Here is an 11,530-nt window from a genome sequence, read left to right as displayed (position 1 = left end):
AAAGTGGTTGTGACCAAAATAAGCGGTGAAAGTATAATATCAGATTAATTCGCATGACAGTAAAATGCACTTTCACGGGGGGTGAACATGATTAGTTACGTGAAAAGTTGGGGAATGTGCACGCTTGCATGACCTTCCGCATCAGGCGCCCTTTCTCATAGGGGCTCGTCGACTGACAGTTTTAAAGCGGGAGGGTCGTCACCTGCGCACGCACGGGAATTGAGTCCTAAGCGAATCGAGTCCCAAGCGACGATAACAACACATGCTAAAGTGCAAAGGCTCATGGGTAAACGCTTGTTTGGCCATCTGGCGCATGCGCAAGTTACGACACCTCGCTTTAAATAATATATTATCAGATAGTGAATCTTATAACAATGTTGCATAATTATTTTAAAATAGCAGCGCACCTAAAAGTCATGTAATTCAAAATACAATTACGATCTAATTTACATACGACCGTCCCGCTGGCTGAAGCACAACTTTTTGCGGGATGGACTTTAGTAAATGACAGTAACTACGTCAAAAGCGGTCTTGATCAAAATTAACACTCACCATTAATTGGCCAATCGCATCACAGTAAAATTCAGATTGACAGGAAGAAATGAACTTGATTGGTGGGTCAAAATAGCAAAAAACAACTAATCGAGGGCACATCCTTGTAATTTTGGATAAATAAGGACAGTCGATAGCCTTTGTAGAACTGTGCTTAGTTTAAATTTGTATTAGATTCCCCTTGCGAAATTCGACAAGCATTGGCTAGAAAGATTTGTGGCGTGCTAAACCCAGAGTTAGTCGACGAAGTATCGACTAAATACTGTTGGTTCAGATACGTGGCAGGTTTCGGTGAATCAACTGTGGTGAGTATTATATTTAAAAAGTGTTCCCGTATCTTTCCATCGGGCATCGCATACACTTCTCTTGTAGATAGTCACCTGTGACGATTGCACCGTGTAATTGTAATTGGGTCGCGAGAATATCAGTCTCATGGCTGAAATAAGAGAGAAGGGAGTCCAGGCTGTAAATTTCGACTATGTTTGTGGCTTGTGTGTGAAGCCTGACTGCGAATCAATATTACGAAACGGACGAGATCATTTGACGCTGCGTACTTGAATGGAGTAAGAATTACTTGGAAATTATTGTTTGTGTAGTATTACTTGAAACGTCAGTCGGTGCTATGAAAATTCGAACGGACCCAACTATCCAAAACTGATCTATAATAATACCCGATGCGACCAAACGCAGCTACAGCAATTCAACCGAATAGGACTTCAAAATATAGCACCCAATAGGCGAACCAGTGAAGTTTTTCGTATTACAGGATTGACGCTTTCCGCTAAGTTTCCACCAGCCACACATTATACCTTTTATTCATAAACCCATGAAATTTTTGCCATATTCCCAAGAAAATCTAAACTTTTTAAATTGGGGTGACATGCAAGATTCTTCTGGTTTCATTGTTTCTACTATACTGGCCCAACGGACCTCGAAATAAAGGAGTATACTTTTTGAAGTTCGCATGTACGCGAAAACCAAAAAAAAGGTACATGTACTTTTTAAAACAATGACAGCTCCTTCCCGGAGTTTCTCATATGTCATGCTGAAGGACAAGACAAAAGGTGTTTTGATAGTGGAAGACCTTGACGCATGGAGCCAATTGAATACAATCGAGACCTATTAAGGCTTGCCGTAGCTCATTATATTTGGGTGTAACCGCAGAAGTATTTGGTAAATTTGGTGACCAGCTTAGAATGATAGAAAGCGTGTACAGTCTTCAAGTAACCACAATAGACAAAATGGGGCTCAAGACCGAATATACGTGATTCCGGCGTTTCATACTAAATGCTTTCTATTAATAATTTCACTTTCAAATACTATTCCTGAAGTTTTCCCATATTGATGGTGCTGTAGTTTGTGTTGCAGTGGTATTCGAAGCCCACACATAAGCGACGCTACCAGATATAGACAACAGCTAATGAGCCACACCAACCCTGTGACAGCTGGGGATTTTTACACACTCCCGCCATGTAATACGCTGTAATATGCAATTACAATTCTGGTTTCCCCATACTAACTCTGGTTCGTTTGGAAGTTCCAGAAGAGAAATCGTATGTGAGGGCGCCCTTCTTTGAATTGAGTGTATTTATCCTCATTGCCATTTGTCTCGTGCTACGAGTCACAGCCGGTGTATAGCTTCGCATTCAACCTTGTGACCATTTACGGTTTCAAAATACCGCTTTATGTCCGAAATAATAACTTTGCTTTTTTGGATCATTTTGCGTGGGCGTTTTAGGTGGTGTTAATGAGAACGACAATATCATCGCCGTTGTTGTAAGAGCTGTAGAGGCAGCATCCGATCAAATCTTCACGACTTGACGATGATTAGTAGAAGAGCACGCGAAACTACACCACTAAATAAAACTAACCTAAGCCTTGAAAGTTAAATCTGTAACAAACACGTTAAATGTCAGAGAGCCGTTTGCACAGAACGAGAAGACATCGTATTTTCCCACTGTTCCTCTTTATATATATATATATAAAACAATGTTGTATATGTTTTTATCTATAAATCAATGAAGGGTTGGTTTTTGATTTTTCACAACACGCAGACGCCCACTGTGGAGAAAAAACCGAGATAACACATCAATAATAAAAACGGAACTAAAAATATATGGAAGCTTGCACCCGAGTGTCACGTGGCGCATTAGCCTCGAAAGACAGCCCAGTAAAATTAAAGCGGGAGAGTCGTCACCTGCGCATGCGCCAGATGGCCATAGTGTGTCATTGTTTACAAACAAGAGTCTACCCATGAGCCTTTGCGTTTTTAGCGTGTGTTGTTATCGTCGCTTGGGACTCAATTCCCGCGCGCGCGCAGGTGACAACCCCCCCCCCCCCCCGCTTTAAACGCAACCTCAGACTAGTAATACATTGTATAAATTGTTTTACTAGTCTGAGACGCAACTGAACAATGCTGTTTCTTAAACATTCCCTGTGAATTCAATAATGGAAAACAGAGCGCAAACTAGATGCTCTACCCGAAGCGTGGAAATGTGCAGACTGACGCATACCAGTACAATAACATGCCGTGTCAACGTGGTATGGCGGGAACATACAGCGAGAGACGGGCTGGACAACCATAACTTCTGGTACAACGTAAAGTAGGCAATGAATCCCATTTACACTGTTTACAGTGTGACCAAACTATACGATTGAAATTCGGGTAATGAGAAAAAGAAAAAAAATATTGATTATAGTTTACATGCTGACCAATTGGCTCATATAGTCCGAGTGAGCGAAACCGCAGTTATAATATAGTAAATTAAAGAAAGTGAACATGACTGGGTGCGTGACTCGAATCGAGGCTCGCTGTCCGACATGACTTCTGCTTAGCCACCGGGCAATTACCTTCAACGACAGTAATTTGGCGTTCCCCGTTACCATCAACCCAAATTTGACTTCTGTTACACTATACTGTTGATATTTATTAATCAAACTCATGCTGTCCGTTTATTATTTTTTCACAGGTATCGAAATAGTATACAGCAATGGCTACCGAGAAGACACGTAAGTGCGATAACATTGCGTCTATTCGTGCCATGTCATGTCTTTCTTACCTTCATTAATTGCCTTTCTCTCATCCTATCAACAGATTACGAATACATCATAGTTGGCGCTGGTCCAGCCGGCGTCCAGATGGCCTACTGTATGGAGAAAGCTAAGATGGACTACCTAGTCGTGGAGCGGAATGACGGACCTGGTTCTTTCTTCCGAAAATTTCCCCGACACCGCAGTCTCATCTCCATCAATAAAAAACACAACTTCTTCCCGGAGCCTGAATTTAACATGAGACACGATTGGAACTCCTTACTCAATGACGATGAAAAGAACCCCCTTTTATTTACGAACTACAGTGACAAGTTGTTCCCAGATGCTGATGATTTAGTCAAGTTAGTATGTCGACAATTACACATTGTACGATAACATTTAATACAAACTCATATTCAGTCGTAATCCATTCAATTGTCATTTATTTTTCTCACGCAATGTTGTATTTTTTAGATACTTGGAAGATTTCTGTAAGAAATATCCAATGAATATACGCTATAACATCAACATTGAAAAGGTTCACCGAGACGAGATGAAAGACGGACAACGTTCCCAATCAAGGTTTACTATCACGGACGACGCCTCGGGCGAGACGTTCACTTCACGGGTGTTGCTGGTCGGAACTGGGTCATGCTTACCGCACACCCCAGAGGTACCCGGTGTGGAGCTTATAGACACTTACCAAGATCATACTTTAGACATAGAAGAGTACACAAACAAGAAAGTGTGTGTTCTCGGCGGCGGAAACAGTGCATTCGAGGTAGTTGATAGTGTATATACCAAGTCTATTATTATATACGTGTATTTCATCTGTTTGGTCTGCCACACAGACCTTGTGTATCCGTAGTTTAAGGAGCGGTGGTCGTCGCGCCTCGCATGTACAACATTTATGTTAATAACCATCGATTTTCCCACAATTCAATGCGCTTTTCTGATGAAATGACAAGTACAAGTTTTGACCTGGACACCACTTGTACTAATTACCACCGGAGACTCATCCGATATCTTTCAATCACCAACAAATCAACCAATTAAAGCTTATTGATCTCTCAGTTTGTACTCGTTGGTGTGCGCAACAGTCAAAGTCGCCATCTCTGTTTATAAGAGACCCATATCTCACGCATACGTGGCACGACGACCACTACCCTTTAATGACTACAGATGTTGCCCGTTCATAGTGGCAAGCCTTTCAGTAAAATCAGTGTGTCCTTAACCATTTCTATCATATTTCTAGGTGGCCGACCATCTCGCTGGATCGGCTGCTATCATCCACATATTCAATAAACACGATATCAAGTGTTCCTGGAATACCCACTTCGTTGGTCATCTCCGTGCTGTCAACAATAACATTATTGACATGTACCATCTGAAATCGCTCCACGCACTGCGTCAATGTGATGTCACTCGGGTGTGGAAAACAGAAGATGGCAAGTTTAGCATTGAATACAAGATGGATTTACCGAACTGGAACCCACCGGGCACTGGTCATTTCGTCACTAGTGGTTACGATAAGATTATATCCTGTACTGGATGGAAGTTTCTTAATATTGACATGTTCGACGATTCGTGCAAACCGGGTATGTTCTTTCATTTTCAAGTTGCTTGCACCGCACCTCCTAACTCACATTGTTTGTGGCCGCTGTTTTTTTTTTTTACAGACTTATTGCAAATTTGACAGTCCGCCCTTCATCCGACAAAATCCCAGCAGATGTGCAATAAACCATTGAATAAATTAGTTGACCATATTAGGAATAGGATGGGTTAAGTTCATTGTTTATGTTTACGTGTTTGCGAGGGTTCACTCACCTTGTTTGTTTTGAATCAATCACGTATGTTGGGCAAAATATTGTCGATTTCAAGTTACAGGACGATTGAATTGACCCCAAGTAAAAGTGCGGTCAAGATTTGAAACACATAACTACCTAAATTAACTACCACCACCATTTCATGGAATCAGCGTATCGACTCGCAGAGACACACGTTAGACAATTCTTGAGTAAGTTGTTTGTTTTGAAGGGCGGTAGTTGTCGCGCCACGCATGCGTGAGATAAATGGTACAAACTGAGACGATACCAAGCTTTAATTAGGTATTTGTATGTGATTGGAAGGTATAGAAGGAGTCATCGGCGGTAATTAGTGCAAGTCACGCCCAGGTCAAACCTCATACTTGTGATTGCCATTAGAAGAGCGCATTTGATTATGGGAAAATCAAGGTTTATCAACACAAATGTCGCACATGCGCAACGCGACGACCACCGCCCTTTAAAGCGGGGGAGTCGCCACCTGCGCATGCGTCAGACGGCCATAGCGTGTCATTGTTTACAAACAAGAGTCTACCCACGAGTCTTTGCGTTTTTAGTGTGTTTTGTTATCGTCGCTTGGGACTCAATTCCAGCGCGTGCGCAGGTGACGACCCTCCCGCTTTAATTTCCGCATACTTCATTAGTTTATGAATCGTATACCTTGGCACATTGTGAAAATGGATAGAACATTTCTTTTTCGTTTTCTTACAGAAACACACGCGGACGGAAAATATCCTGTGCTCGACGAGCATTGGCAGACTACGGTCAACGACATGTATTTCATTGGCACACCCATGCAGTCACGTGATCAAAAGTCCGCGTCTGGCTTCATCCATGGTTTCCGTTACAACGTACGAACTCTATCTAGATTATTACGACACGCGTATGGTAATATCGAGCTCCCTAAGAAAGTCTTCAGTCCTATCGACCAAGAAGAAATCTGCAAGTGGATTGTTGGTGAGTTGTGTAGGTTGTGTTTTGCCCCCCCCCCCCTCCTCTCGCCCGGTCATCATCACAACTAACGGGGGCTATGCCATGCAATAATGTGTTACTTATGGCGTGAATCACATTACAAACAAACGACGTTCACCCGGCAACATGTTTTTAAGAATTTGCTATAATTACATATACCCAATTAACCTATCAGATTTAGGCTTAAAATAAAAACAAAAATGTTTGAAAATAATTCTAAAATTATTTGATGAGACATAATAAACAACAAATTTACATACTTAATATATAGTACCAAAATCTCTTGCGAGACACGACGTGAATCCATTTCAACATCAACTACTAACAAACATCATATATCAACCTGCATATTCAAAACCCTGATTAAAAAAAAAAAAAATTCCCACACAAAATACTCATACGTGTACCCATTTCAATTTCAAAGTGTGAGCCATACAGAAAATGGATTCAGAAAAACAAACAAATCATATTTCACTGATCTTCTCACATTCAAGTGTTTGAATGGCGATGTACCTGCACATGTTTCGAATTCTTTCATTGGTCAGAGCGATGCTCATAATTCTATGACACACTTCGCAAGTCGGCAAGATTGCCACGCCCCACAAAACCAATCTTAATAAAGGGCGTCTAACTTTTAGTTATCATTCTGCTAAACTGTCGAACTAAGCTACTAGAGGTAAAAATAAACTTCTGATATCCATGGTTTTAAAGTTAATCTCCGTGACTTTATTCATAAGAATCTACCCCGTGAACTACTTTTGTATTACTTTAGGTTTTTGATGCTTCTATTTTGTGTGCGTTATATATGTAAAAAAATTGTGTTTCCTTGTATTTGTTATTTTATAAAATAGACAGACAGACAGACAGACAGACAGACAGACAGACAGACAGACAGACAGACAGACAGACAGACAGACAGACAGACAGACAGACAGTAGGACAGACAGTAGGACAGACAGTAGGACAGACAGTAGGACAGACAGACAAACGCAATCAATCAATCAATTGCGAATAGACCGTATTTGAATACATCACCAATGTTTTATGGTGTTAAGAACAAAATGCACACGAAGAATTGTTTTTCTTTTCCAACTTCTATAAGCATTTTTATCTCCAAACAGATCATGTCAGTGTGGTATCTTCACTTTATCAAATGATACAGGGTTTTCTTTGTGACGTAATGGTGATCAATCCGGATAAAGTCGAATATATAAATGAGCTCCCACAAGCCTGGGTTAAAAAACAAAATTGGTTTAAGAGCGCCCCGCTAGCGATCATTGTATCTATTGAGGACACCATTGAAAAGTAAGCACACTGGGAAATTGTTACCATCACACGATGGAAACCTTACCTGTAGTCGAAGTCCATTCTCTAACACGATTTATTAGTTTATTACCCCAGACCATTCGTCCCGGTGTTATCGCTATCGCCACACGAGACTCCAGCTTGTCTCCTATACAATTTGACTGCGCACATCCAGAAAGTAGATGTAGCTGTGATTGGTGGAATACTAATGAGTTGAGTGTCAATCAAACGCCCACGCTATCTTTAGTAAACAAAGTCACGTGACACGCGCCATTTTAGTTTTGGCAGGCGATTTCAAGGCAGCACGCTTAACTCTTTCGTTCACAGGTTGGGAGATATTAGAATGACTGACAATTTCACGCCACTGTTTTACATTATTGGCGGATTTTTCTGCGCTATCAATCTTTCTCTTACAAACTAGACATAGATGAGACGACAGAGTCGCTCCTTTCACAACGTCGCACTGGATCAAATTGGAAAGACGATTTCCATAAGTTATCCCTCCTGCTTTTCCTGGCTTGAATAAATTCACACACGACTTTAACTGTCCACAAACTCGAAGACTACACGAACACAGTCTACAATAGTCGTCCGCAACAATATGTATGTATTTCTTCGGTGTACTGATGCACGAATGCACCGTGACACGGTGTTTCTCGGGTGTCGCCATCGCTGAGAATGCCGCCGGCGCAATTTTTCACCCAACTCGCGATTCTGTTTTGCAACATTTTATCAATATTCCCTTTGACAAAATCGCCGACAAAAGCACCGCTTTGCTGATCTTTTGTTCTATAATTCTTAATGCAAACACCGACCCTAGTAGTAATTAGTAACGTCGCCTAGTACATATGAACGGTCGTCATTGCAAATCGAACATCCTTTTGAAATTTGGACGTCGGGCAGGCGATTTCAAGGCACCGCACTTAAATATTAGCAACATATTTTTCTGAGCGGTTGTCTATTCTCGTGTGGCGATAGCGATAACACCGGGACGAATGGTCTGGGGTATTAGTTTATGTACAACATCAAAGTTATTATATGCACTAACTTTATGCTAATTACGCTATAGGTACTTGACCTTTAAGCCTACTCACTACATAACACATGCCGACCCCAACATATCTGACAACAAGTGTTCACCATTTCCACAACCCATGCTAAGGGTATTTAAAGAAGGCAAAGAGGTAGAAGTGCTATTACTTGGTGCATCGCTGGTGGTCCGTGCTGATACAAAGAACTTTGATGGTGACAACAACCCTGAGAGATATCTCAACAAAATTCGCAATCTTTTCCACCGCCATGTAAGCATTAAATTGTCACTATACATAGTCCTATGTATACTATGAGGTTATTACGAGAATACCTCAAAGTATGTACGAAGACAGTACAGCGGGAGTATCGATGCGACGGTGTACTGTCTGAGTGCATACTTTGAGGTATCCTCGTAATAACCTCATTATTATACATCTTTTCCTTCCAAGGATATATCATGGGAAAGCCGAACTCCGTAAAATTTAGAACAGAATCAGCGAACTTGTGGAGTCCGGTCAAACCCTTGTGGCAAGCCATGTTTGTTTTTATTATTAAGAGAAGCTTACGCCCGTAATCATTCCATATTTGGAATTCGCATTTTCTCATATGGTAGGATGAAAATACCCCGTAAAATACCGGAAAATTACGGCAGGCTGTAACTTATGGTGTTACGATGACATTTGTATAATAATTTTATCTATAATTTATGTTTTGTTATCATATTTTCCAGACTGGTATTGGCAAAGGTGGTTACGTCGAAGAACTCTTCAGTGATGAGATGATGTCTAAAGTGTACTATCCATGGACCAAGGAAGAAATCAAAGCCAAGATAGAAATCGAACGTGCTTTAATGAACAAGACATACGAGTGTACCGGTCCAGTCTGAAAACTGAATACATTGATGTCGTCGATATGTAAACAAAATAATTTCACATGAAGAAGATTTTACGAAAGTTTATATTTTATGCATATATCAGGGGTAAATTCTTCTCCCTCTGGGTTCTCCACACTTGCCAGGGGGGAATCTCGTCTCGTCTCTCTATCGCGTCCCCTTGAGGTACGGGATCGGGAAAGTCACTTTAACTTTACAGTCAAATAAGGCACACACAACGAAATACGTTTCAACTCTCGTCTTAGTCGATCTTTTGGAGCACTCTATAAGACACAGCGCCCTGGGGAAAAGTCCCCAAGACTCTCGCAAGGCTGAACCAAGACTCGCCCAAGACTGGACTCTCGACTGCCCAGGACTGCACTCTCTCTCTACTGCGTCTATCGTGCTGTGCTCCCCAAGACCAACTCAAACTCTCTTTATTCATTTTCACAACTCTAACCAATTACAAAGCAGTAAAAAAGACTCTAAGGCGTAAACTTCAATCATAAAGCCAATCACACAAAGTACTGAATACGTCATATCTTTTGATTAATCGTTCACTACATTAATAACTATGGATGTAAACTGTCAGAATGAGTAGTCTAAAAAGCGGCGGTTATCTGGTAATTAGTTCCAAATCACTGAGCCAAGTTCCGTCCAAAACTTCAAATAGGCCTGAACGATGACAGACATAACACAGCAATTCGCTAATAATCAGTTAATTAAGTCGATACAGATACGCGAAAACAAATTCATGACACATATAGAAGATAATATTTGGTAATCGTAGTCCTAAATAACTATTAAAAATAGCTAGACGTTTCGAGCAATGGCTCTTTATCGATATTTATTTATATTTTATGCAGTTTACTTTAGTTGGGAATATATTTTGGCTGATCTGTAACACCTGAGAGAAATGGCAAATTAACGGCATTTTTACAATCAAGTTGTTGATTTAAAGCGGGAGGGTCGCCACTTACACACGCGCTGGAATTGAGTCCCAAGCGACGATAACAATACACGCTAAAAATGCAAAGGCTCATGGGTAGACGCTTATTTGTAAACAATTACACGCTATGGCAATCTGACGCATGCGCAGGTGACGACTCCCCCGCTTTAAGGGTATAGGTACGTTATTGTAGCTTAAACTAATAAACATCCATATACACATAAAAAAAACTTTATTAAATAGTTTGAAAAAAAAATATAAAGCTTAATTATTTATTTCCAGTGTTCTAAATATATAGCTCCCTCTATGTTCAGATGCTTCCCCGATGTTGCACAGTTTCTGTATTAGAGGTCCGAAGGTCGTTAGGTGTCAAAGGTCAACCCACGTTTTGAGCTAGGTCTAGTTCGCCTAAAATTACTGGTCAGCTGCAGCCACAGGAAGCCCAGGAACTATAATCAACTGTAATACACAGTCTCTATGAGCGGGGGGGGGGGGTATCGGCTGGTATCTAGTGTAAGAAATAGACAAGGGATGAAGGCTCCAGCCAGCTCACATTTTTTAAACTCGAAAAAACAGACGAAAAAAATAAAAAATAAAATCTAAAAAAAATACCAGGTTGAAGAATATTAGTTGCTCCTTCGAATTTCGCCAAAGCCTTACCTATATTTTACCGATATCTGCAGAATAAATCAAGAAAACTACACAAATTGACTCCATTTAGGAATTCCTAACGGTTAGTCCGAACGCATGACACCGTTGGAGGCGTGGCCTGTTCAGCATTTGTCAACAACCAATCACAAGACTGGTTACGAACCAGTTGAGCAAGGCTAACCGAGTCGTGACCTCGATGTGGTTCGTATAATTTATTTTATGTGGCCCGGTTTATAAATGATATGGCGATGACATTACATCAACATAGTTGAAGACAGCAACTATGTAAATTTGGGGTTGATTATTCACAACTTGATTATGTTGTCATATTTTGTCTACTTCAGA

The 11,530-nt window shown here is 40.8% G+C and overlaps 1 protein-coding gene across 1 annotated transcript; it reads left to right on the top strand.

Moving 5' to 3' along the window:
* Nucleotides 1-3,825: 3,825 nt before the first annotated feature.
* On the top strand, nucleotides 3,826-9,600 carry LOC100371636 (FAD-dependent oxidoreductase domain-containing protein 2-like). Its single transcript, XM_085507471.1, has 7 exons — nucleotides 3,826-3,944; nucleotides 4,057-4,363; nucleotides 4,838-5,180; nucleotides 6,117-6,362; nucleotides 7,499-7,682; nucleotides 8,752-8,983; nucleotides 9,445-9,600. The coding sequence occupies exons 1-7, from the start codon at nucleotides 3,841-3,843 to the stop codon at nucleotides 9,598-9,600; spliced, it is 1,572 nt and encodes a 523-aa protein (XP_085363597.1). The 5' UTR covers nucleotides 3,826-3,840.
* The last annotated feature ends 1,930 nt before the right edge of the window (nucleotides 9,601-11,530 follow it).

The sequence above is a fragment of the Saccoglossus kowalevskii genome, chromosome 14 (genome assembly GCF_978046115.1).
Source record: "Saccoglossus kowalevskii chromosome 14, keSacKowa6.1, whole genome shotgun sequence".
NCBI lineage: Eukaryota > Metazoa > Hemichordata > Enteropneusta > Harrimaniidae > Saccoglossus > Saccoglossus kowalevskii.
The sequence above is the reverse complement of the archived record's forward strand: the minus strand, read 5'-3'. Positions and strand labels throughout refer to the sequence as shown.

Bases quoted from the DNA above. Each gene is read 5' to 3' on its own strand.
- LOC100371636 (XM_085507471.1), top strand. From the start codon at position 3,841: ATGAGACACGATTGGAACTCCTTACTCAATGACGATGAAAAGAACCCC. The intron at 3,945-4,056 runs GTTAGTATGTCG...TGTATTTTTTAG, and splicing joins GATGCTGATGATTTAGTCAA to ATACTTGGAAGATTTCTGTA. The intron at 6,363-7,498 runs GTGAGTTGTGTA...ATCTCCAAACAG, and splicing joins AATCTGCAAGTGGATTGTTG to ATCATGTCAGTGTGGTATCT.